General features: G+C 37.6%; 1 protein-coding gene across 4 annotated transcripts in view; it reads left to right on the top strand.

Annotated features, from left to right (window-relative positions):
• Pcyt2 (Phosphocholine cytidylyltransferase 2) overlaps nt 1-26916 on the top strand; it is a 133024-nt gene that overhangs the window by 28264 nt on the left and 77844 nt on the right. The window contains exons 1-2 of one of the 4 annotated variants that reach the window (XM_083130032.1): nt 8123-8370; nt 15321-15448. In XM_083130032.1, the coding sequence (XP_082986158.1) occupies nt 15371-15448 (78 nt within the window). In that variant the 5' untranslated portion in view covers nt 8123-8370; nt 15321-15370. Of the gene's footprint in view, nt 1-8122; nt 8371-8594; nt 8642-15320; nt 15449-26916 lie in introns of those variants that run through there. The other 3 variants (XM_083130033.1, XM_083130031.1, XM_083130029.1) reach the window with 3 other exon arrangements.

The raw sequence follows: 26916 nt of genomic DNA, 5'->3' as shown, positions 1-26916 counted from the left end.
TGGGCAATGTTTTCTCCAAAGCACATAGAGCAGAATTCTCCTACAGGAGAATTGCACTTCACTAAGTGCCTCACATTGTTTCTAATACTTAAGAAGATTCATTTCTTCCAACGTAACGTTTATTTTCCAAGAAAATTAAACTCTTAGAAGAATTATTTTCGTCATTTATATTATTATCTTATAACTTAAATATTTATATCAGTAGTTTCATCTCAAGAAAGACGATGAATTATAAAATTATGAATGTCTTTCAATACTGAAATAGGCCACTAGAGACTTACCAATAAAAAAGAATTAATGTCTTTATTAAAACGAATCATGTGGAGATAAACTCGTAATCAAGAAGTAAATTTAGGCAGTAAACGTCCACTCTAAATAAAAGAGAAACACAAAACACCATACATGAATATAGTAACAATTATAATTATAATAATTATTATTACTATAAGTATTATTATATAAGTATATACATGTGTAGTGTTTTCGGGCGTTTTAATGTGACTGCCCCCTTACAATATTTTGTTGCACAGTGGTTCGGATCCCACTTTAAAACCGTAGGTCCAGTCCCGATTAGCCTTACTGTGCATAAAGTGGACTTAAAACACCAACTCAAAACAAAAAAAACCGTCACTGGTTGGAAGTAAATTTATTAGGACGGGGAAAGTAACATTAGCTGTTGGCAGTGTTGCACCAAAGGACGTGATATGTGCTACTGTTTGTATAAATGATAGGAAATTTAAACAAAAATTTATAATTGTTGAGACTTGAGAGTTGTTTCCTTCATTTGATCTTAGGAAGAGGTTTTCTGAGACAGAGTGGGATTGTTTTACACATACATGGGAAAGGGTGGTTGTTTAAAGATAGAAACGTATTTTGCACATACGAGAATTTAGCCTTACTGTTATGAAAAGAAATAACGCAGTACGGGGAAATAATAACTTCACATTTTTCGAACCTGGTGGGATGCAACACAAGAGTATTGCAGGAAGTCTATGAACGAGGATGAAGAAGGATATGTGAAATTTGACTTACCTGCGGGTGAATTAGTTTATTCTAATATTCTTAAGGTTGATATTGTTTTTTTGTTTTTTTTAAGTCCACTTCATTCGCAAATAGGCTAAATCGCGAACCGACCTACAGTTTAAAGTGCGATCCGATACACTTTGTGCCTCCATTGAGTATCGACGCGAGAACCCTTCATTACAAGACCTCGACGTTATTACTACGCCATCGGGGAGGCACCCAATCTACACAAATATGTTGATTCCAATAACACGTTATATGCATAATCTGATAATGATGCACTTTGGGTCCATCTAAACATATTTTTTTCAACTATAGCATGTCTAAAAGAATCATTGCAGTTGGGAGTTTTATAACTTTAGGAGGCACGGCTCTGTAAACGTGCGATATAAAATTAATGCAGGTTTGCCTTCCATACGTGGTGGTTTTGTCACGTTTCTCCGCTTCGTAAAACATACACTTTTGCAGGAACGGCTTCTTGGATCCTCCTGGGGCCTTGCTCTAGCTAACCAAAAAAATATATTTGTTTAGCATAATCGAGGGTTACTTATTCCTGCCGAACTTACTAGAAAACAAGGATTCTATTGGGATCATACTGCTTAGAATGACAGTATCAATGAAGTTTTATGTACGCTACTACTTATAATAATGAGCATAAAGTAATAATCAGGAACTTTATTTTTCAACTGGATGTAACATCTTTTTTTGTTATTCAGCAAATATTCAATTCGTCACATTTTTTGACATTAATTTTCTTGCCAGGACAGCTGTTTTTATGCAGATTTTGACGATCTTAACTACACGTAAGCTAGATATTAGCTAATATTTGTGCTGTTATATTACTATTCTTCTACCATCTTTGTAACATGTCATGCAATAACAATAATAGAATTGATTAATTTACATATTCAAGTGAATAGACCTATGAATTATATTAATGCATTAATTTAAACATTTGCTTAATTGTTGTCGTTAATGTTATTATTATCATTTTTTCTGAAACACTTGGCTCAGACACCCTCCCCCGACATATATTTCTAGATGCGTGCCTACCGAAGGATAAATTAAATCAAGTGGTGATGGTGCCGGACTTAGAGGCTAAACGGAAAACAAAGAAGTATGTGCGTCATAAGCTGAGCATAAGAAACAGCACAATATCACAAAGAAACACTTTTTGAAACTTATGTCATAGAAGATGTTTAACAATATTAAGAACAATAAATGCTTTCTATTTGTAATATACTAAATATTGAAATTTTAAATAGTCTTTTGTATTCGTACTACACATTTAAAAACTTTTTTGTTGCTCCCCAGCGCCAAGCTTAGAATTTAAAGAAAAAATGTACATTTCCATAGTGCACGGAAGTTCGACATTCAGAAAGAAAGAAGGTCTATTGGAAAACATTTCAAGACTTCCAAAAGGTATAGCAGTAATGAAAAAGAGCACTCACTTACAGTAGCGTGCCCAGGATTTTCGAAAGGGAGGGGTTATGTGTAGTTTTTCTTGGTAGTCAGCCCTCATTTTGTCATATTTGCCTACCTTTGACGTTCTTTCTTTTAGGAATTCTGGACCAAAGGGGGGGTTATAATCCCCACCCCCCCCCTTGGGCACGCCACTGCTCACTTATACCGTGTTTGTTACAACCTGTCCGGCTTCCCGCGGTAGCTGATCGCTGGCTATTCTAGCATAAACCAAGCGGTGTTGCTGCTGAAGACCGCCTGAACCCCGTGCTGGGGAAAGCCAAAGCCAGGCAGCAAATTAAAATACTCAGCGTGGCAACAACGTCTACGTAAGCTCCTCTCTTCTGGCTTCTATTCGCTCCTCGTTGCCCAGCAGACGACTTTTTTCTCGCTTCTCATTGGCACCAAAACTGTCGAGCGATCGCTAGCGCGGGAAACGAGACAGGTTCTAACAAACTTGGTATAAATGTACGATGGATAGACAGTTGTATGAAGCGAGAAAAGCCTCAAGGTAGATTTCATAAGATACCTAGCAATCAGTAACCAACAAACTGCATTTTTAATATTAATGTCCTCATGATTAACGAACCTTATTTATTCTCACCACGCAATGGATAAAATATTTGGAGCTTTATCCCACTTTCCGGAAAAAATATTTCGTGTTTCTGCTACTTTTGACTTTTGTTGGCATGATATCCCGGATCACTTTTACGAGACGAGACGAGACAGAACCCTTCGAGACGGGACAAACGAATATTTTCGAGACGAGACAGCATTTTCACGAGACGGGACGGGACAGACCAAAGTCTCGTCCCGTCTCGTCTCGTGGGCAACACTAGAACTAGGGTAGTTGATGGGACGTTCGGGCTACAAATGGCTCTCACATGACATTCAGAACGAGATCATTGATGTATTTGGGAGATCTGTTTTGCGCTCCGTGGTAGCAGATATTAAAAGTCGGGAATATTTTCCTATTATGGGTGACGAAACTTGTGACATATCCATCCGTGGACAATTAATATTCTGCATTCGAACTGTGAATAAAAATTTTGATATTTTTTAGGAATTCATGGGATTTTATGAGATTCCGAACACTGAGGCCAAAACTTTAAAAAGGGAGAGAGTGAGTCATTCATTAATTTATTTCAGTGAACAGAGCGCCCCCAATAATTTTGACAAGTCGGCGCCCCTGTGCTAGGTGCCAACGAAGTTCAAATTTTGCTACGTTTAGAACCATTATGCTAGAGTTGCCATCACTGTTGAGGAACCCACGGGACCTTCTTCGCGGACCGTATAACTCAGTGGTTTCCAACTTCAAAAGGTCCGAGGGCCAAAATTATATCCAGCAGTTGATAGGCGGGCCTCATTTTTTTTTTTGGGGGGGGGGATTAAAAATTACAAAAATTGTAAGTACTGAACTAAAAATGTAGTATTTTCGCATGACCTGAATTTCTAAAATGAGGCAATAAAACAATGAATTACAAATCAAAATTGTATAATTACAATTTATTTCACAAAAACCAAATACTTATTGATGAATTGAAAGAAATTAAAGACACACCATACAAATAAGAATCCTTCATAGTAAGTGTTCAATGTGAAAATTGAGCCCGATCTGCTTCTTTTATTGAAGTTGTATTTGAATTTCTGTATTTGAAAGTCTCAGAAGGTGAAGCAGTGAAGAATCTGCCAGTCTGCTTTTGTAGCGGTTCTTGATGAACTTCATTGAAGAAAAAACACTTTCACACGTGTATGTGCTGCCGAACATTGATGTCATTCTTTGCCCAGAACTACGAAGGTTTGGAAAGCGTTCTTTTGAAAGGTATTTGAAAAACTCTGGCAACTTTTCTTGCCTAGTTTGAAGGAACACATCGCCTTGCAAATCACGCAATTCAAGTTGGAGAGAAGCTATTTTAATTTTCAATCTTATGTTTTTTGGAGATATTGCTCATTTCGATATTTGCACAAACTTTAACAATTAGTCACAGTACAATCCCAGTTGGAACACTAGAAATTTCTTCGTACTTCGTGCGTAGTAAAAGAGATCTCTATAGCGCCTCTGTGCAGTTTATTTCTGAACGCAAAGAGTGAAGCCTTCGCGGAAGCAGGCGAGTTCATTCCACATAGCGAAGGGATGGAATGCATGGTGTGAAGTGAAAGTTACGTCACTTTAGATTCTGCTGATTATCATTATTGACTGCAAAATCAATTCTACCTGTGATATTGTCTTTCTTCACAGATCATCCGTTCCTTCAGTAAAAAAGAACGTATTTTAATAAAAATAAATAAAATTCATGTATTTTGCAAACTGCCTTCGCGGGCCGCAGAAAAAGACAACGGGGGCCGCATGCGGCCCGCGGGCCGCCAGTTGGAAACCCCTGGTATAACTGGTGCAACCCCCCGCCCTTCCTTGCATTGCCCCTCCTCCATCTACACGTAGGATGACGAGAAAGGTTCTTCTTCTTCAGCGGCAGGCAAAGACGGTCGTGTTTGAGCAGATCTGGAACGAGCGGGTGATAGCTATGCACATTGACTCTTGACAGTCGAGTAGCGAACATTGATTTCGCTCAAATTTTTATAACGCTCATTAAACTCTTAAAAAGTAGAAAACTGGAAATAAGTATAAATGGAACTGTAGGAAGTTCCTCACTTCCTACATGGAGGAATCGCCACTGGTTTATCCAGAGTTTTCCATGTGGGGGTTGTGTAAGGCCATCACGAAAGCCATGACCGAAGAGTGCAAATGCTCTGATAGTTACTCAGCTGAAAGTAAATTTAGGAGAATAGACAGACATAATGGGCCCGTTCCGAAAGTCGCACGAGTTTAACGCGTTAAACGAATTATGGCAACTGGCCGTTCCATAAGTGCATCCGTGCGTTTCGTGAGCAGCGTTGCCAGGTCAGATTTTTAAAAATCGGGAGATCGTCCACTCAAAAATCAGGAGATTTGCTTAAAAAATCAGAAGAACTAATAATAGCGGATTATCAACGTTCTGGGGGGGGGTAGAATGGGAAAAAATTTCCACTATCATTATTGAACGTTAATTAATAATTTTAGAAGTCAAAATATAAATTTATTACTGTTATGTTAATACAAATTTTATTATGAATTTACACTTCAAGGGGTACGATAACCCCACCCCCTTAATTCACCTAAGGTAAAGGTACAGTTTCCCCCAACCAGTGGCGATGATCGGGTGCCAAAACTGAGGGGGTGCAAGGATTGCCCCCCCCCTAATCGCCGGAACTGTCCCTACACATTGCAAAAGGCAGTGACATTACTGGAAAAAATCCGACCTCGATTTTCTGTTCATCTCTCACAAATATTCTAAAATAAGTTGTGACTGTGCGTGGATTTATGTACTTGGCGTTTAAAAGTTTATGGAAACATTTCGTGATTTTTGTATTAACTAGGACTAGAGCTTAAACCACTACGCATTCGGGGATATATTTTTTAAATATTCTATCAGATAACACTTTAGATTGCTTTTCTTTAAAACTAGCCAAAGTTACAGGATATAAGAAAGATCACACTTTTTTTAACAACACATTCAAAGCATACTCGCATTCATGGTAATGGAGAAGGGCTATCATGCCTGAACCCCCGAACGAAATATACCAGTCCCAGTCCGGGATTCGAACCCGGGGCCTAAAATCAGACAAGTCGCAGATTTTTTCTTCAACTTTTTTTCCCAGTTACTCCAGACAATGTAAATGTTAATTAAATCAGCTTTTTGCATTCGAGGATTACCTGGTATAACATCTGGAAAGAGAATTTGTACCGTCACAGTATTGACTGAGTATAAAGGGACATAAGACCAATTGTAATAGTAGTTACACTCAGAAATAGCTTAAGAAAAACAACGCTATAAAAACATGAACTATTATTTCTAAGTTAAGAGATGATTAAGGAAAAATAAAACTGCGACGTATAAGTCTGCAACAGCAGTCTAATAAGCCGACTTCCGTAGCTGAGTGGTTAGCAGAGAGCTATGACATCAGGGATCCCGTCTCGGGATCGAATCTCGGCCTGGGCATGGTTGTCCCTTCATCAATTTCATTATATCATCACTCATCCTTGTCTTCGCGATCAGCCAAAAGTGGCAGAAATGCGAAGTAAAATAAACCAAATCAATCAATCAACAGTTTGCTAAGAGCTTCTGTAACCATAACCTTTGACTGCATTCGTAATGTGGACTCTTTTTTTTTTAGCAGAGTTAAAAACCTGAACCTGTATCTAGCATTTGCAATAAACACTACCATAAAACTGAATACTTGGGTGGCAACATTGGTATTTAGTTGTAACCAGTTTCCTCCCCTTTGACAAAAACCTCAATGGGGAAAGTTAGGACACCCGCCTTGGAGTTCCCAATGCACAAAGGGCTCAAGAAGCCGCGGGTCTTTCCCAGTGTCATAAAACCTGGTATGACCCTCCTCCCCCCTCCCCACCCCCCCTCTCTCTCTCTCTCTCTGCGGAATATTCATGGGTCTTTGCATTCCATCAGCTGAATATGTACATTTTAAATCAACTTTCTATTTTTTTAAATATTTGTTCATTAGAAATATTTAAGGAAGCAAAAAATCAGGAGATTTCCACAAATTCCTGAAACTTGTCAGGAGATCAGTAGATCGTGCTGAAAATCAGGAAATCTCCTGCGAAATCAGTAGACCTGGCAACACTGTTCGTGAGGTTCATTATGCTGTCCCAAAAGTCGCATTCCGTGCGTCTCGTGCAAGAACGAGATTCACCAAACGCACGGGCCAAGAAGCTAGTTTGTTCAGTGAGAATCGTCTGCTGCCTGCAGACACCGCGGGTGCATGATGGCTTCAAACTGCACTAGTTCGGGAATTGTATTATAATTTTAACAGAGAGCGATATGAAGCAACATGCACAAGATGAGTGTGCCTCAACTGTTCTTACAATGTGATTAAAATTAGTAACAGTATCCGCAGTAGAGTTTATTTCTGCCAGAAGGAAATACCTTCCGCTGGACGCCATGCCGAAAATTTTTATAAACAAAACGCTGCGCCTGCGCTTTCGTCTAGAGCGTCCCATAAGTCTGTAAAATAACTGGTTTCACCAGGTTCACGAGCCCAGTTACTTTCGTTCGTTTCGTTATGACTTTCGGAACGCGCCCAATATTTCAAGAAGATGCTGTACCCGGGTCACGCCATTGATTATTTGGACAGACTGAAAATTAGAGCTCTGATATTTCATTGAGGGCTAATTAATATATATCAGTGTATGTATCATTCCTCTAGGGGACAGTTCCTAGATTGGGAGGGCGGGGGGGTGTCCGTTTTAATTCTGGCCCGAAAATTATTTCCTAGCTTTTCGGAATCATGAGCGGTTGAGAAATTACAAATGATCGATGACCGATTCTCGATGTTTTAATACAATAACAATCACTTGAGGGGGAAATGGTGTGTAGAATTTGCAGTTTTCACAGTGACGGGAAATTTCGAAGATTTCCAGACAGTCGACAGATGAAAAATTTTCCCGTCATCCCGTACACCCCTAGCATAGAAAAGTTATGCCCTTATGCCCCTACTTACCTTGGTTTGTAGTGAATAGTATTTGAGCTCTGTACGAATTCTACATTCATGATCTGGCAATACTGATTCCGTCTGCTTGATGCTAGTTGATAAAGCTTGATAAATTTGTTGTTCGTAATGTTCGTGGTAAGGCTGAATTTACTCTTGGAAAACAATTGTGGACTGGAATAGTGATTTAAATGTGTGAGGAAAATGTAAAATCAAAATTTCGGTGAGTTGTTCGTCTATAAATCGATTAAAATTTGTGAACAAATGCTTCATCCTGGGTAACATTTGCACCACTTGAGGACAGCGAGAACGTCGGCTGCGTCGTGTGTTCGGATGTACTAGGTATGCTATTTTATGTAAATAATTCCGAAAATAAGTTTTATCGCAATTTTCAATATTAAAAATATGGGGGCAAAAGTCCGTCTACTTTAAAAATACTGGCGGGGACTATAAACAGTGATCAATTATGTGCGTAAGAGACATTTTCTGTGATAAAGTTAAGAATCTTAAATTTGGCTGGAGTTGACGCCTCTAATTATCATTGGTAGTTAGATTTGCTGCAAATTGTGTGAATGACAGAAGTTGAGACATGCAGTTATGTCATCGGAAAACGGTATAATAAATATTTTTGTTGAGAGTTTGGAACGAAGGATAATATTTTACGATTCACCATAATATACATGAATTTATATAGGGTTAAAGGTTATTTGTATAACCTCACAATCAGAAATTTTGGGTGCGTTCTGTGTCTGTGTTTGTGTGTGTGTGAGAGAGAGGGGAGTAGAAAACAGGTATAACTACAGCGATAATCTTACTCTCACGGGAGAAAAGATATACATTTTTCATTTGTATCGTAATTATTTTTATAACCCATTTGACTCTTAATTGATTACATAAAAGTTAGTGGTAATACGTTTTAATCGTAATGAACATAAAATATGGACTAATTAGGACTGAGGATTGGAAAAAAAGTTTGAATAAACTTACATTTTGCCCTTGCAGCAGGAAATAGAAATGCCTTTTCATTGACTTATAAGTTCTTGTTATTTTTTTTTTTTGTGGCACTGATGAATATTTTTCAGTTTATTTTTAAGGAAATGTAAGTACATTCCATATGGTTAATTCGATAGTTAATGTTATTTAAGTTTGCAAATGTGCACAAAAAATGGTAACAGTTTCATACGTCGGAGACACATTTCTTCAATTTTACACAAGAAACTACTTACGGAAATGAGTTTCTCCAAGGTTTACAACGTTCGTCGAGGTATTTTCTTTCATCGTGGAATATATTTGACTGGGAAATCATGTATTTTTCAAGAGAAATATCTCACCGACGCACAATTGCCATTGCTTTCATTTGCCTGCCCTACGACAACCTGATGCTGCGTACGTTTGATGACGTAAGCCCCTGTCAGTGTTTCAACCCCCTATTTTTTTATTATGCTTGCCTAACGTAACCAAACCTAACCTAACCGTATCAAAAATGGTTCGTGGGGCTATCTGTGTATGGTTCGTGGGGCTATATGTCAGCTACCCGTGCATAATGTATAATTTCCACCAGTGACGAACGCGATAGGTATTTTTCGGTGAAGAAGGTTGAAACACTGCACACCCACAACGTGAGTAAAGGTGTGCTTGCCATAACGTGTGTTACGGAAGCGAAGAAAGGAATAAAAAAAAGCACTCAGAATGTGAAAAATTGCATTTTGTTTTCGTGTAAAAAGCATAATGGCACCTTGAACTATGTTCTGCAATACACAATTGGTAAGTACGAACCATGCGAAACACAAAATATCAGATTTTAATGTGTCTCCGATCTATGAAACTGTTACCCAAAAAATTGCTATTTCTCTGATATTTGCATATCCTGTCCATCATTCCGCAACCACAAAATCAATTGTTGAGTTTAACACAACTGTACTTCTAAGTATACAATATTATTTTGTATAATTGATTTGCAGTGGATAGGATTAAATGCTTAAATTTTCAATAGCAAAAATAATAATCTCCATAAGTGTTTGTTCCCATAGTATCTGGTGCATGCCAATAATGTAGGTGTTGGTGCACTTTATAATTTTACCATTGATGAATAGAATAGAATGGAATGCGTTATTGCCATTAAGCAACCTCAAGATGCAATAGACAGTGTCATACAAATATAATGTAATACAGGATACATTGTTAGTACAAAATAAATTTACACCATAGCTTAATAATATAATTTGTACAGTGAGTTACATTATATTACAAATTATCTCTTCAAATTCTTCTATACTATAAATACAATTATTTATTAGCCATTTCTTAATTTCGAAAACTATTTATAGAGTCAGTGACCTTATCTCCTAAGGAAGTTTGTTGTACAATTTCATACGAGTATATCTATATAGCTGTTTTGGAAGTTGCATAGTCTAAGAAATTCACAGTCAACATCATGTCTCCTAGTATTATAATTATGTACTGTGTTACATTCTGTAAACAGAGAGATGTTTTCTCTTATTAACGATACTACAGAATAAATATATAATTATTGAACTGTCATAATCTTAAGTTCCTTGAAAATAGTTTTACATGATGTCATGTTTGTTAGACCTTTGATACACCCTTATTGCTTTCTTTTGCCATTTAAATACCATGGAAGCTCCAGCCGAGTTTTCCCACAGTATTGTATCATTCTGTATATGGGAATGAAAGGAAGCATAGTATGCATCAATGATCTGGCTCTCGCTTACACACAATTTCAGTTTGCGGAGTCTGAATATCACAACATAATTAACTACATAGTTGTTCAGTGTGAACATTCCATGTAAGTTTTGGATCAAGATGAATACCTAACAATTTGACGGATTGCTTTTTATCACCTATTTTATAAAAGAAAAAAAAATATGGTTTGAGTTTTATTACTATTAAGTAAGAGTTCATTTTCATATAACCATTGAGTAGATATCCTTTTAATTTCATTATTCTTATTGTGTACTATATTGAGATCTCCAACAGTAATGCATGTTGTATTGTCTGCGTAGAGGATGGTTTTACATGGCAAGCAGCTGGGGATGTCATTCATATATATATAAGAAACAGTAAAGGCCCCTGGGGAAAACCACTTATGACTTCAAGCAAGTCAGATTGTTGTTTGGTGTCTTATTTGTGAGATATGATTTGATCAGAGCCAATTCAACACCCTTAATACCATGGTACTGTAGTTTGGTTACCAGTATTTCATGGGATACTGTGTCAAATTCTTTACTCAAGTCAATCAGTGTAGCACATGTTATTTCACGAGCTTCAGAGCTAGTTATTATTTCATTTTCCAGACTTTCAACTGCCTTTATTGTTGATTGAACTGGCCTGAAGCCAAACTGACTGTCAGATATTAGCTTATTACCTTTGAGGTAGTTACATAATTGCTCTTTTATGCAATGCTCGGTTATCTTTGAAAATATAGTTACTATTTATATAGGTCAATAATTGTTTGGAGATGTTAATTCACCACTTTCATGTAAAGATATTGTAACTGAAATTTTTAGATTATTTGGATAGGTACCCTCTGTTATCATAAAATTTATAAGGTAGGTCAGTGGTAATAATATTTCATGAATAATATTTTTAAGTATGTAATTAGAAAATCCATAATAATCCTCACTAATTTAGCCACTATCCTCAGTATACTGTGTTGGGACTGACATACATCCATTTAAAACTAGGGGGCTTACAAACCAGCAAATTTTTTTGTGCAAGAGGTTGCGCGTAATCGGTGTTAATTTTATCCTGTGTGGGCTGACTTTCCTTAATATTTTTCACACTGTTTATAAAGAAAAATGTTAAATTGTTGCACTGTTATGACTATTGTTGTCTTATGTGATTCCCTGCCAAGTTGTGAGTTGATAATATTCCACGCAGCCATGGGCATCCAGAAGGGTTGCCGTGGTCACCCCCTGGAAATTAATAATCACCCAAAAATTATATATTTTTCACATATAATTTCATTTCAGCCACAATAATATATGTTAATTATTGCATGAATATGATAAATTCAAATTTAAGCAATGCTTTTTGAGGAAACAACACTATTATTGGGGAAAATGTGCCTTGTTTGCCCCCCTGGGGAAAAATACCTTCCTTGCCCCTCCGTGCAGAAAATCCTGTGGACTTCCTTGCGCAGCTTTACATTTATTTCCAGAGTTATTTATGTAGTTGCCATTTGCATTTATTTTAGCCAGTTTTATTTCTGTTTTGTACATTTTCTTTATTCTCTTATATGCATCCTTATCTGTAGAACTCCGTTCTTTACTTTTATCGTACCAGACCATGACTAGGTTTGTGAGTGACTCCAGATGAATGGTAAACCAGCTTAGTCTGTTTTCCTTATTTTTAGGTTGTTTATCACTTATATTTTTGTTATTCTTGGGACACGTGTTGTTAAATATATCAGTTAGTATAGATACAAACATTTCCCAGGCATTCTCAATTGCATCACAATTTATCAGTAAATTTTCCCAGTTAATCTCACAGAATTTGAATATATCCTAAAATCCTACGTTCAAACAAAGTAAAAAAAGCAACTCTAATTAAAACACATACAACCAAAATAATAAAAGAAATAATTCCAATAAGCAAATCTAATATCATTTACTATTAAACTGGCTTTTAATAGGGAGATAGAGTTGTTGTTATTATTATTATTTCAATAGGGTTACAATTAAGCCATATAACATTTCATCTAGAATAATATTAATACAAATAATGACTTGATGCCCTATGTGGTTAAAAAATATACAAAAGTTAGGGCCTAACAATCTAATTTTCTTTATCTTTTTTGGTGCCCATTAATTTTGTATTAAATGCTACATTCAACCCGAGACCACAATTGTGTGACAATATTTTAAGTTTTCTTTATATATATATATCTGTAATTAAATTATCTAGACAGGATTGCCTTCTTGTAGGTTTATCATTGATGCAATACAGATTATAACATCTGAGCGTATCACAAAGTTGTTTTACACACTTAGTTGGATCCCTAATAGCTATGTTTGTATCCCCCATAATTATAATGTTAAGGTTTTTATTCCTACTGAGATGTATTATAACCTTTTCTATTTGTGCGATAAAGACAGAAATATCAGAATCTGGGGTACGATATATTGATAAAACTATACACTTAATATTGTTGATTATCACTTCTACTACCTCAAATATTTGCTCTATGCAGAATTTTTCAAGATCCAACACAACATAGTTAATATTTTAATTTGGTCTAATAAATATTGCTATCCCACCATACCCGATCTTTGTTCCATAATAAGTGTTAAGCAGATCATATTCACCAGGAATGTATAGTCTAGCTTCTTCTGTTTCTAACCAGTGCTCATTCACACAAATAACATGAAATGGATTAGTATTCAAAAGAAAAATTCTAATTCGCCAAGCTTATTATGAATGGATTGTATATTAATGTGGAAATTCTGTGAAAATTCTGTATAGACACTACCTTTTGCATCTGAATTTTCAAAAGTAACCCGATTACAGTTGGCAAATAATCTCTTATAATGGATTTGGGTTCGCCATCAAGTTTCCCTGTTCCATTTCATCATGCCAAGTTAGAGCTATTTTGCACTGTTTTTTTAAATTTATCAGCCTTGTCCTTTTTTACCATTTCACAGATACGTTCTGCTAATACCTCTTTGCCTAACTGATTTCGGTGCAGCCCATGTCTCGTGTGGAATTCCCTTGTCAAGTTGCTTACATCTAGTACTTTGACATTTCTATAGCATGTGCACAAGTTATGAATTTCTATGGTTGGTCACTGTTACAGCCTTATTCACACAGGAGTCTTCCATGAGATCGTATCTATTGGGAAAGGTCACAATTATAGCATTTTGGTTTCTAAGTTCATGCAGCTTACCTTTCAGTGTTTTCACAACATCTGTACCTTGGTTGCAAGCAGCATTGTTTGTACCCCCCCCCCCTCCTTATCACTATATACTTATTATTCACAGCCGTTACTTCTTGCATCTCGTTCGGCACAACATTTTCTATTTTTGCACAAGGTTTGACTATTGAAGTCACTGATACCACATCCATCTTTCTTGAAATTTCAGTAGCAAGACCCCTGCCATGACTGTCTGCAAAAATATCGATATATAACTCTTTAGTTCTCACTATCTTCTTTTCTTCCTTTTTCTTTCCATTGCTAGTTTTATGATCTGTCTTCCCTCTGTTCACAATTTCCTCTCCATTAATGTTCTGTAGTACATTGTAGATGTTTCGACTTTCAAGTGGTGAGTGTGTTGTAAACGATGTGTACTTGCATGTGTAGTAGATTTGGTCCTCCCAACAATTTTTGCCCATGTATTTTTCTTCTCATTCGCTTTCTTCTATTTTCTGCAGTCTCTCTCTGTTTTATTACCGTATTTTCTTCCTTTAGGTCCACTATTGTCCTGTTGTAGTATGCAAAGAATTTCATACATTGTGGCAGTTTTCTTCGCTGGATTGTCTTACGTCACTAGATTCCTTGCGATGTGTGCACCCGGGACAGAACCATTCTTGCGTATCTTTTAGTTTCTCTGTATTATCTACACCACCGCAGTTCAAATGTAGCCACTTATCACAAAGGATGCCATTACGAACTACTCTTTTGCACTAACACATTTATCATCCATTTTTATATGTATTTTTTCGGACTTGTACTGTACGCGTCATTCACGTTCAGCAGTAGCTCCCTAATTGTTCTTACAGTGCTAAGTCAGTCATGAAAGTCTGGTTCCACATGCGTTTGAACTCTAACTGATAATACAAATACAATAACCGGAGCTCCTTTACCCAAATGATGCCCTCCTTGTCTTTGGTGCAGACAGGCCTGGTGGGAGCTCTAATATTTCATATTGGTCCGTCATGGTGAGAACCATTGTGGAGCTAGTTGAAAGCAATAGTAGTGAATAGTGATGTGACTTGGTGATGATAACCACACATCACCCAACGAGGCCATTACAGTACGTACTCCTTTTCTGGTGGTACACCTTACCGGCAACTTTTTATAGGTGATTATTTAAAAACACCTTAAGTTCTTGTCATGAATACAACAATAAACCATCTCGAAGAGTACTGGAACATTCTTCCCAGACAAAAGAACACTGATTATGCTAACACACATATGTATAATTTTGTGGTTGTCTACAATCTTTTAGGGTAAAGATTGTAGCAACCCAAATTTTACTCTTATTCATATAATTAGCTTTTTCTTGCATTACAGATCTGTGCATTTTAGTTAGTTGTATTTTTTCTCTCTTCAGCATGTAGAAAGAAACATCGTGTAGTTGCAAAACCTGCACATACTCAAGCAATGTCAAGGAAGCGAACTCGGGAAGAAGCTACAGGAGTGAAAGCGTTGAAAGTTGAAACGAAGTGTTCCCAGATGGCGGTAAGTGTTGTATTTACAAACTTTATTATCTACCCTAATTCATTGAGCGATAGTTACTTTGCTCACTAAGTAACTTACCTGCATTTACCATTACTTTAAAAAGTAACTAAGTTTTTCTCTTTCATTGACAACCAGTACTTTTTTTCTGGAGGTACACCATACCAGCACCTTTTTATAGGCAAGAGTAAACTAATAACATTTTAACAAAATAAATGTGTGTGTAATATGGATGCGCAACCATTTATGAACATTCCACAATATTTTGAGTTGTTCTTATGATGAACACAATAGCAATAACAAGCATACCAGTACCTTTCTACCCAGAAAAAATGGAATGCTGATAACCATATAAAATTTACATTTTCTTGAAATCATAATTAACCTCATATATTTTTATATTGTACTTGAGAATGAAGGTTAGCATTTTTTAGCAAGATTTTTTTATACGTAAAAAAAAATACTTACATGAAGTTTTTAAGTTTTAGTTAGAACAGGTTTTCATGATAGAGTGTACAAAATTTGGATGGCAAATATAATTCTAAAGAATTGTTGTGAAGTCTATCTTTTATGGTTCCTATTTTTACATTTTTCATGGGTCACAATCCAATGTTTACAAATGCACCTTGTAATTTCAATTGTTTTTTTAAAGTTCACTTTATGCACATAATAGGCTAATTGGGACTGGACCTACAGTTTAAAGTGGGATCCAAACTACTGTGCATTGTGCCTTCCCGAGAATCGAACCTGGTACACCTTGATTATGAGGTGATAACGTTACCACTACATCATTGGGGAGGCCATCAAGTTCTTGCTAAAAACTCTGAGGCTATGGGTGTGTGAACAAATTTTGTCTCAAATCACTTCTACTGAAGGTTTCTCGTTCAAATCTACATATCTCCTTGTGACTTTACTTCATCTTCTTCCACCAGCTTCCCCCTTGGTACTGAGATCTATCCGCTAGGTGTGGTTTTGTAACATTTGCATTGAAAATATTGAATAATTTCTGAAGCAAAATATAATCTGAAGTGGCCAGGTTTTTCCCCCCTGGAGAAACTGGTTAATCTGCATTTTAGAAAATATAGTGTTTGTTTACATAATATATATGAAGTAAGTCTTGAAGCTTTCCTGGCGACGAATGATGAAAAGAGTATCTTTTCATAATATATACAATTTTATTGTTTTGAAATATTTGTTCTTGAACATAAAAAAAATCTTAAAGCTTTTATATTCCTATTTGAGCATATTTGATTATACTCCTAGCTCAATGCTTGGAAGCAAACTGTATGATGTAATCTCCCTTGGCTTATCTAAAGCTGAGGAAATGCTGCTGATTAAAATATATTGGCTGTTTGAGCAGAGTGTAATGGTGCTGCATTAACATTTTGTCTATTTCCTTTTATTTGGTTGCGTCTTTTTTGTTAACCTTTTGGGACGCATGCTTATTTCACTTACGTGAGCAGTTGCATGTTGTACTTTTCACAACATGTATAAATTAGCTGCTTTCACAAGCTGAATGTACTGTTCTGCTTGACTATGTTTGTTTTATGTTCATACTTTATTTTTTATTGTTTTGATTTATTTTTATTGAGTAAGATTATTTTATTAATTTTGGAGGCACATTGCACAGTGGTTTGGATCCAAATTTAAACTGTAGGTCCAGTCCCAATTAGCCTATTATGTGCATAAAGTGGCTTAAAACACCAATTCTAAGTTTCTAAGTTATTTTATTATTTTATATTGGTGACAAGGTTTTTCAAGAATACCAAAGACCTTAAGTTATGTAAGAGATTATTCATTAAAGTATTTTAATAATTCACTTGGACTTGCATGAAAGCAAATTAAAACAAATGCAAAATTGTCCTCCTCACCTGAAGATTCTTGAAGAAATCGTTATTTTTCACTTGTATCTTATCTGTGTGACACGTTGAATAAAACAAAATCACTCGCAAACAGTATGACAAACAAAAAATAAAATACTACACGAGAAGGCACGTTCTGTAAAAAGTACAAGATTCACTGATACTCATTGTTCAAAAACTTATTTGCCACTGACAAACCGTTAGGGGAGTTACATTAACTTATGGAAGTGGTTGACGAGAGTGAAAGCAAAGAATAGACGTGGGTGCCACTTTGCAACAATACCAAATGCCTTTGTTAGGAACAAATAGACAATGCTGTTGTAAAATTTACAACGGCGCATGTCCCAGACGATTAAACATGGTTGAAAAGTGCTGCCATGCCACCGATTTGCAATTTCTTTGTATCATCTGTATGAATGAGAGGTATGGCGGTTTTTCTGCATGTGAAACTTGGGGGGGGGGGGGTCTGGGCTCGAATCCCAGCCTGGGCGTGGATGTTCTTTGGGAGTGTCCCTTCATCAGTTTCATCATACCATCACTCATCCTCACCGTAATTATCCAAATGTGACAGAAAAGCAAAGTAAAATATACCCAATCAATCAACGACGACCAGTAGTATTTCAGTAAGCCGAGAGTTGGAGGAGGGTCTTGTCTAAGTCATGGTGTTGTGTTATGGGTGTTTCTATGCAGATTTTTACTGGTCATTTCGGCATTCATCTTCACCATTTTAATTAACCCAAGATGCGGAAAGGTGATGTGAAGTAATTAATAAAACAAAAAATATACTTCATTATAAAGTTTTATCTCGCTAATATTTCTCGCAATCATTATAGTTTCCATTGCAATCTTCATTGATTTATTTATTTTTACTTTCATATCTTGTTCGCTTCGCTTCCCCAGTGTCTCCATGGCCTTGCTATCATGTTTCACTGCAATTTGATGCTTCCATAGGGTTAACCACATGACTTTAAGGGAAAAGTAGGACATGCTATTAAAAAATATAGGACTTTTATCCAAAATGTAGGATACATATAATTCGCAGTAAATAATATACATTTTCAGATAATGATTTTTTCATGATTTCTTAAATATAAAATTCCCAAACTTGTAACCATATTTTTATAGCAAATTTTTACAGTCTATGAGAAATTTCTTTCTCCTATCTGTCCATTGTGCTGAAATTAATGTAAATACTCTCCCAACATTTGTGTTAGGACTCGAATGGCAAACAAATATTCAGGTATTAACATAAATTGAAATGAAGTGGTCGGAAATAGCACGCTACTGTAGCTAGCTACAAAATGTGTGGCTGTAGCGGTGCTACATTTTGAAAGCTGTAGTTGTAGCGAAAATTTTGCTACAGCTACATTTCTTCTCAGCATTTTGAGGTAAATTTTGAATGTGGCAGCATGGTTTATTTAGTAATTCTCTTGTCTAGAGTCGCTTTCTGCCACCTTTGGCTAATTGTGAGAATGAGGAAGAGTGATGAGCAGTGTGGGGAATGGAGCAGGAGGATCCCATTCTCTCAACTGGGGGTCTTTCTAAGTTTTTGTTTTGAGTCCACTTTATATGCACAGATAAGCTAGTCGAGACTGAATCCGAAACACTATTTGCAACTGCTGGGTATCGAACCTGGGGCTCATTGATTACAAGGCGACAAATTTCCACTGTGACTTCAGGGAAGCATTCTCAATGGGAAAACTTACTTAAAGCACCTCTCCACCTGCTTCTCAATTATAAATGAAGGCATCCTCAGCTATCCCCAAGGTTCGAGCCTCCTCCCCAACTAACTTTTATGTTATTTCCCTTTTGTACAATGTTATAGTTAATTTGGATAATGTGATAAAGTCCAATTTTTTTTTCTGAATAGTAGGCAGTGACAGAAATATTTTTGATATTGCTTAATGAGAACACACACACGTGTAAGAGCTAAGACCTCGTTTCATTAATCTTCCACGTGGGCAACAATATATTTTATGTGAAAAATTATTATTACAAAGCATTGTTTACTCTCCAATTACTACTCCTTTCTTCCATTATTTCATTATTTTACCTTAATGATGGATATCAGTCATATTTATCTATTCAGAAAATTTGGTTATCTATCATTGAATAAAAAAATATCTATATTCTTAATTTCAAACTATACCTAAGTAGGGGGGCGATTAAATAAATTTAAAAGAAAAAGTGAAGAATTTTTGATTTGTTATTTTGGTAGACACCCTGCTATGCTTCGAACGGGCTCTGAGTAGAGTAACTTTATGACAATCTTGTATAAAAGCAAGCGTTGATCACCTGCCCTAACTGACTAACTAACTCTTTACTCTTGCTAAACCCCAAGGTTTATGGCTGCAGCAACACAAGCCTTCCATCTGTCCCTATCCTGAGCAAGATCAATCTAATCTTTTCCATCCTTACCGATTTCTTTTAGTTCCATCTCAACGTTATCCCTCAATCTTCGTCTTGCTCTTCCTACAGGTCTCTTACCATCAGCTTTCCCAACAAAATCCTGTAAACTCTTCTTTCCTCTCCCATTTATGTTCGTCTTTTAATGTAAGGGACCAAGTTTCACATCCATATAACACTACATGCAAAATTACTGTTTTGTATATTTTAACTTTAGTTTCTTAGATATTATACAAGATGGTAAAAGTTTATGAAGAGAAAAGTAACACGCAGTTCCTGAAATAAGTCTGCTTTTTGTTTCCTCTTTAATATCATTTTCATTTATTACTCCAAAGTACTTGAATTTGGAAACTGATTCAAATGAGTTATCAATAATTAAATGTTGATTATTATCTAACATTTGGTTTCGGCCTGTTCACCTGCCCTTGGCCAACTAAATTGTTAGATCACCTCCGGAGACGAGAGCTAAAATTTCCCCCCCCCGAGAGAGGAAGTAGTTAATTCGCCACTGTGCCCAACGTATACGTACGGTTTCCACGAATGTATACGTATACTTTTTCCTTCTTGATAAGAAATTGCCCCCGTGGCGTACGAAGGTCTGACGGGAAGGTCGGGAGCATCACACGATAAGAGAGGACGAAATGGCAGGTTTCGGCCTCAGGATCATCTGCGGATAAAAAGCAGGAATTTGACTCCCATCATGTGTTGGTGCCAAAGGTTGAGGCTTATTTTGCGTCATGTCTGAAGGTTCCTTCGTATCGTGATGACCATTTTGTAGCTTCATTACTTTCGTTTTCTCTCATTTAGTTGATTGATTTATTTTCAGCCGACCTTCGTGGCGGAGTGGTTAGCACAGTGCGCTAGGACGCCAGGGGTCCCGGTTTCGGATTCTGGCCTAGGCATGGGTGTTTTTTGTGAGCGTGTCTTCATCAATTTCATCACTCATCCTTATCTTCGCGATTAGCCTAATGTGGTAGCAAAGCGAAGTAAAACTCCATGCAGTACACAAATATCCAAGAGACATCGAAGGATATCCACATATCCGTCCAGGAAGGATATGTTTTGGATTTTCTATGGATCATTTCTGGACATACTTTGGACATTCTATCGATGACTTTTGGACATGTTTCGGACATCAGTGCGACTTGGTTCACGTGATCGAGACGCTATCTGGATGCTTTTATTTCGCTGTGGATAATATCCCTAGATCTGATCTAAACATTGTAGGTATCCTATGATATACCTTGGAGATTTGTGTTGTATGAATAGAGCAGCAATTCAATATTAATTATTTACTTATTTTGTCTTCACTTTTCTGCCACTTTTGACTAATCGTAAAGATGAGAATGAATGGATAATCATAAACACATGAACAGCACTCAACGCAAGTCATACAGAGTACAGACGCCAGAGCCTCGCTAGTCTGCAAAGTGCAATCCAGGTCATAGTCGCAACCACGAATTTTTGTCTTGGGGGGGGAGAACCAGGATAAACGTACCAATAATAATAATTTTATTAATAATAATGTTATTATAACATTATTATTATTATTGATTTGCTTTATTTTACTTCACTTCTTGTGCCATTTTTGGCTAATTTGCGAAGATGGGATGAGTGATGGCATGATGAAAATGATGAATGGATACTCGCAAACATCCATGCCCAAGTCGGGATTCGAACCCAGGACCAAGATTATTATTACTATTAGTAGTGGTAGTATTACAGACGTTATTAGCCTCGTAAATTGCGCAAAAAGGGGGGAAGAAGTTTGTGCTAAAGCATCTGTGTTCGAACAAACGACTTGAATATTTTTTAACACGTTCAATTAAATATTATTAGCGGAAAACAAGCACATAAACTATTTTATATATATTTAAACTTTAAACTATAAACTTTTTTACATTAACATAACTTTCATGCACGATATATGTTTCACATATATGCAACGTGGAGTGACGTGGACACTAAATTGTGTACGTATTCAAAGTTTCTTTAATAAATATTATATCCAGCATATATTATTTAAATTCATTACACAACCAATTCAACCTTCTCACAATAAACCAACCGCAAAAATTACATATATTCTCTCTCAAATTTCCTCAAAACAATTTTCATGCATTTAAAACAAAATCAATTAAGACAAGTTTTACTTCTCTGTGTGGCAATTCACAATACATTTACAGAGAAGAAAGATGGATTGCGAGCGAAGCGAGCAAAAACATTTTTGGGCCCAATTTTTTTGTAGGCTGAAATCAATATTAATTTAATAGGGCCCAAACAATTTCACGGAACGTCATAGCATTATATCATTTGCAACTTTTGTGCCTCCCTGATGGTGTACTGGTAACATCGTCACCTTGTGATCAAGGGGTCCCAGGTTCGATACCCGGTGGAGGCACATAGTGGTTACGGAACCCACTTTAAACTATAGGCCCAGTCTCAATTAGCCTTTCTGTGCATAAAGTAGACTTAAAAAACACACAAATCAATCAATCAATTTTACAACTTTTTTCATTTAGATCGTTTGGCGCCCAGGCCGTCTGCCGCCGTCCCCTAGCTACGGTTCTTAACTTGACAAGACTAAGAAAAGCAGGGATTGCGAGCGAAGCGAGGAAGCAAATTTTACGAAAAGTATTTTTATTTGCATAAAATTTGAAGTTCTGGGCGATAATTGCCGCCCCCCCCCCCTGCGGGTACACTTGCCCGTCAATGTTTGCCTCCCCTTGCCCCCCTTGAACTCATTTCCGACCAAGGTTGGAGGGAGGGGGCAATGACCCTCTTGTGGTTGCGCCACTGATCCAGGTTGTACTACGTTGAAGAGAGGTTGACATTTGTGTGCCTTCGGAAAAGGTCAAGCTTTACACTCCTCTCTCAAAAAAAAAGTAAAGTGCTCCCCTGTGCATAGCACCACGCCATGAAGGCGTATAGGGGGTGTGGGGGTAACGCCCCACACTTTCTTGTTCCCGGTCGTGAGTGGGGGTGATGTGATCAGCATCACGCCCCTGACCGCCTTTACCCCCCAGGGTTTCCCCCAGGTACCCATGTTATTCGACGCCGGGGCCGCTTCCATCGTTAGAAAAGTTCCCGGATTTGAACCGGCCGGGGATCGAACCCGGGACCTTGAGCATGGTAGTCAGACGCGTTACCGACTGAGCCACCGCGGCCACTCTTTACACTCCTCTCTCATTTGAAAATTGTGTTTATTTTTTTTTCTGCGTGCGATCACTTTGTAAATACGAAGTAATGATTATGCAAAATAAAACATTGCCGAGCAATTATGGCGTAGTGACGCAGAAGCATTTATTTTTTTAGCTTTTGAAAACTCGTCATCGATGGTCGGGCGATGTCTAATGGTCAGGAAGGCACTGCGTATGTGCACCAAACAGAGTTCATTCATACACAGTGTGTCCCATAATTTTCTGGACTAGGTCGAGAAAACAGGAACCGCACAAACAAGAACACTGTTGGGTGTATATTATTCAAAATACATTCCTTGTGCTTTAGTACATTGAATACAGCGCTGAAACAGCTTATAAAAACAGTTCTGGAAGTTTTTTTCGGGAATATTGTTGAGATGCTCGGTCGAAGTTCTTTAAATGTCTGCAACAGCATTGAATTGGGTCCTTTTCAGCAGGATTTCAGTTTCAGGAAATGAGTAGACAGATCAGGAATATAGGGGGGATGATCAAGCAGAAAATCCCCTTGGAGGTCAAAAACTGATGGACAACCACAGACCGGTGACTTGGGGTGTATTGTCATTCAAAAGGGACCTTGTGCCCTGTTGTCGGTATTGTGGGCGTATCTGTCGTATTCGTTCCAACAGACGCTTCAAAACCTCACTTCCCTGTGATCGTCTGTCCATCGGGAACAAATTCTATATGAATGATGAGCATCGTATTTATGCCTACGGGACCTTTGCAGGTGAACTTTCTTGAGTTTTGGGGACCCTTGGCTCTTCTGCACCGAAGTCTGGCGCTTCACATTGGAAGCACCACTGTGTACAATTCCAAGGTACTTCGGACGACTACTTGAACTGCTTCGCATCCAACTGCATGTCGCCATTCTTCTTGGCTTCTGAGCCACGCCTTCTCAGTTTAGCCCTTGCTCTCATTCTTATTTCCCAGAAATGTATAAGAAGTGGAATGATGCAGTTACAACATTTTAGGACTTGTATGCTGCGCCCACGAAGTATTGTGAAGTCTGGACAAGAAACTTTTTTACTTCGGTGCCCAGAACAAGGATGCAAAAAGAAAGTAGTCAGCCCGGCGACAGGAATGCACTGAATAGCGGAAATTCAAGGGAAAGCGTGCATATGATGCGTTGGTTGCAGTTCGAGCTTTCTGTACTTATTTCCAACTTACGCAACGCAGACCCTGTCACACACTGCTAAGCCCACTCGCGGCAACAACACAAGGGGAAGCTTATATGAAAGCTATAGTGTGTACTGTTAAAAAGTATTAACAATTTGTTCACACTGAAAAGGAATGTATAGTGAAATATCTAATAATAATAATTAACTAATCAAACGGGAACGGTGCGTTACCATTTCTGACGAGACTGGCCGGGAAGGTTCCAGATAATCACGAACCGGAACGCAGTTTCGGTCCATTTGAGCCCTGGGTGCGTATCAATAGGTTTGTTCAAACTTTTGGCCCACCCTGTAGTAGTTAATAAATTATGAATCCTATTCGACACCCCCACCCCCGGTTGATAGAACAATCCCTATTGATTTTGTATTATGCTAATTCAAAGCTTTGGGATCATCATAAACCTTCTCAGTTTTGAATTTGCAATTTGACACTTGTCCATTATGAAATGTCGTGCCCGCGTGACGTATAATCCGTCTAATGGCGGTGTCAGATTTCATTCTGTGTTTAATGGACGTCGCTAATTGAATGACGGACACGTTGTTGTCAAAGCATCAAATTAATAGACTCAATAATTTTGTTCTGTTTTCTACGGTGGTGTCTTTGCAGTAGTTGGAAATATTTGTGTGTATTTTCTATGACTCACAAGGGTGTTCAAAAGTATTTCACAACTGTCAGCTCTTGGACAGGGGTGTAAGGGGTGACCATTTACTATAACATTCAAATGTCAACCTCCCTTCCATGTAGTACACCCTGGACTGCAGTTTGCACACTAGCGAGGGCCTGGCCAATATAATCCTCCATGGGGCTCGTGTTGTGTGCTGTTCTTGTGGGTTTCTGATTTTCCTTGCATCCGTTTCATCTTGTCATCCTCATTTTCACGATTAGCCAAAAGTGGCGGAAATGCGAAGATAAAAACAATCAATCAACTCTTTGATAATCTGGACAATTTTGGTATAGTTGCCACAATATTTGCACGCATACCATTACCATACGAAAAAGTAAGCGATATGTGTGAAAATGTATATTTCTTTTAGAGTGAGATTATTTCCGTAACAGCTCTGTCCGTTCTGCGTTTAGACCTTGGGAGCGAGTCATAACTCTCGACGCCTCCAATCAAGAAGTGAACCGCTGACGTCATCTCTACTCTGCGCCTATAGCTAACTCTTTTGCTCACGCTGTACACTGTTCGTATGCTCGCTGGCTAGGCTCGCGCAGTCAATTGGAGATGTTCCGAATGCACTCGGACTCCACTTTCTTTACAGTGCAACTCTTTCTCTGAGATACTCCCGGTGGAGGCACATAGTGGATCTCACTTTTAAACTGTAGGTTCAGTCCCGATTAGCCTTACTGTGCATAAAGTGGACTTAAAACACCAAATCAATCCAATCCACATTTCTCGGAGATATTTAACAACGAATCCTCTCGTCAGTTACTGTCCAGTGTTTTGGGTTCGAGTTCCGGTTAAATCTTTATTCTGTTTGACCATGAATTTTTGTCTGGCATGCTCCAAATTACGAATTGCCGTTACAATCCCTCATGTAAGTTTAGTAACGCGTTACTAGCAATTCTGGGATTTTCGTTGGTTGGTACGTAGTCAGTGAATCGCCGGAAATCTTTTCACAATCCTCAATTCTTGCACACAGTCAGAATTTTTTTCCCCAAAGGTGCTAGATACCAAATGCTTCATTAACCAGCAGTTTTTTTAATAAGTAAAAGTAATCTGGTCCACTTGCGTAAACAGGATTTTTTTTCGTACAGGCCTAGAATTGTAAGGATCGCTATTACATAGCTGCGTTCTAGGGGGGATACACAATACATTTTTTTCGCAATTACAATTTTTAACATTCGTTTTGGAAGTTGTTCAAAGACAGAAATGGTAATCGTGTTTACCACATTGGTTTTCCCAGAGTCCCCCCCCCCTCTTTTCATTTGAAAATTTGGATTTTCTAAAAATTTCTGTCATCTGTTGCCAGTTACCAAATAATTTAGTCAAAATTATCAATTTAAGAAAGCTTATCATGCAATTTTTTTTATTATGATTTCAAAAAAGGTAAATCAAACGTTTCTGATTGATTATTTTCCCTGTACCAACGTTTATCATTAATTCAAATGAGTCTTCTCTGTACAAACCACTGGCGTCCGCAGAATTTTTTTCGGGAAGGGCTGGATATGTAATGGTGGGGGTGCTTTCTGGGGGAGGGGGTTGCATACACAATACGATATTTCATATATTTTTTTGAATTTTCCTCTGAAAATAGTAACGGGGTTATTTTAAGGAAGCTTTGCATTTGCCACTCTGGTTCTTCGCCATTTTTATTTGAAAATGTTAATTTTCTCAAAATTTCAGAGGGAGCTGTAGCCCCTTCAGCCCCCTTTCTGCATACGCCAGCGGCAAACGTTTATGGTTAATTCAAACAAATTGGTATATTCTGTGTACTCTAGCCAGCTATCTAATTCATCCAGTCCATTTTTCAGATTCTCAAATGACAGAACTTGTTATTATTTACTCTTAACAATCGTTTTCAAACCAGTGTCTCCCCGTTTGCCCCCCCGCAAATGGTCACATTCAGTGCCCAACGTAGGATTTTTTTTCGGAGTGGGCTGGAATTGTAAAGGTGAATATTACATACCTGTGTTATAAGGGGGGATACACATTAGGGGGTTTGCATTTTCCACTTTGTTTTTTCCCAAATTTTTTACTGCTCTCTTTTCTTAAAATTTCTGCAGGGGCTGTACCACATGAGCTCCCCTCTGCGTACGTCAGTGGGCACGTTGTTTCCATTGGCGAGGCAGTACAAAGGACAATACTAGACGAATAGCTGTTATTATA

Source organism: Lepisma saccharinum, chromosome 10 (assembly GCF_977018435.1).
Source record: "Lepisma saccharinum chromosome 10, izLepSacc3.1, whole genome shotgun sequence".
NCBI lineage: Eukaryota > Metazoa > Arthropoda > Insecta > Zygentoma > Lepismatidae > Lepisma > Lepisma saccharinum.
Note: the sequence above shows the minus strand (reverse complement) of the source record. Positions and strands in the feature narration are given on the sequence as shown.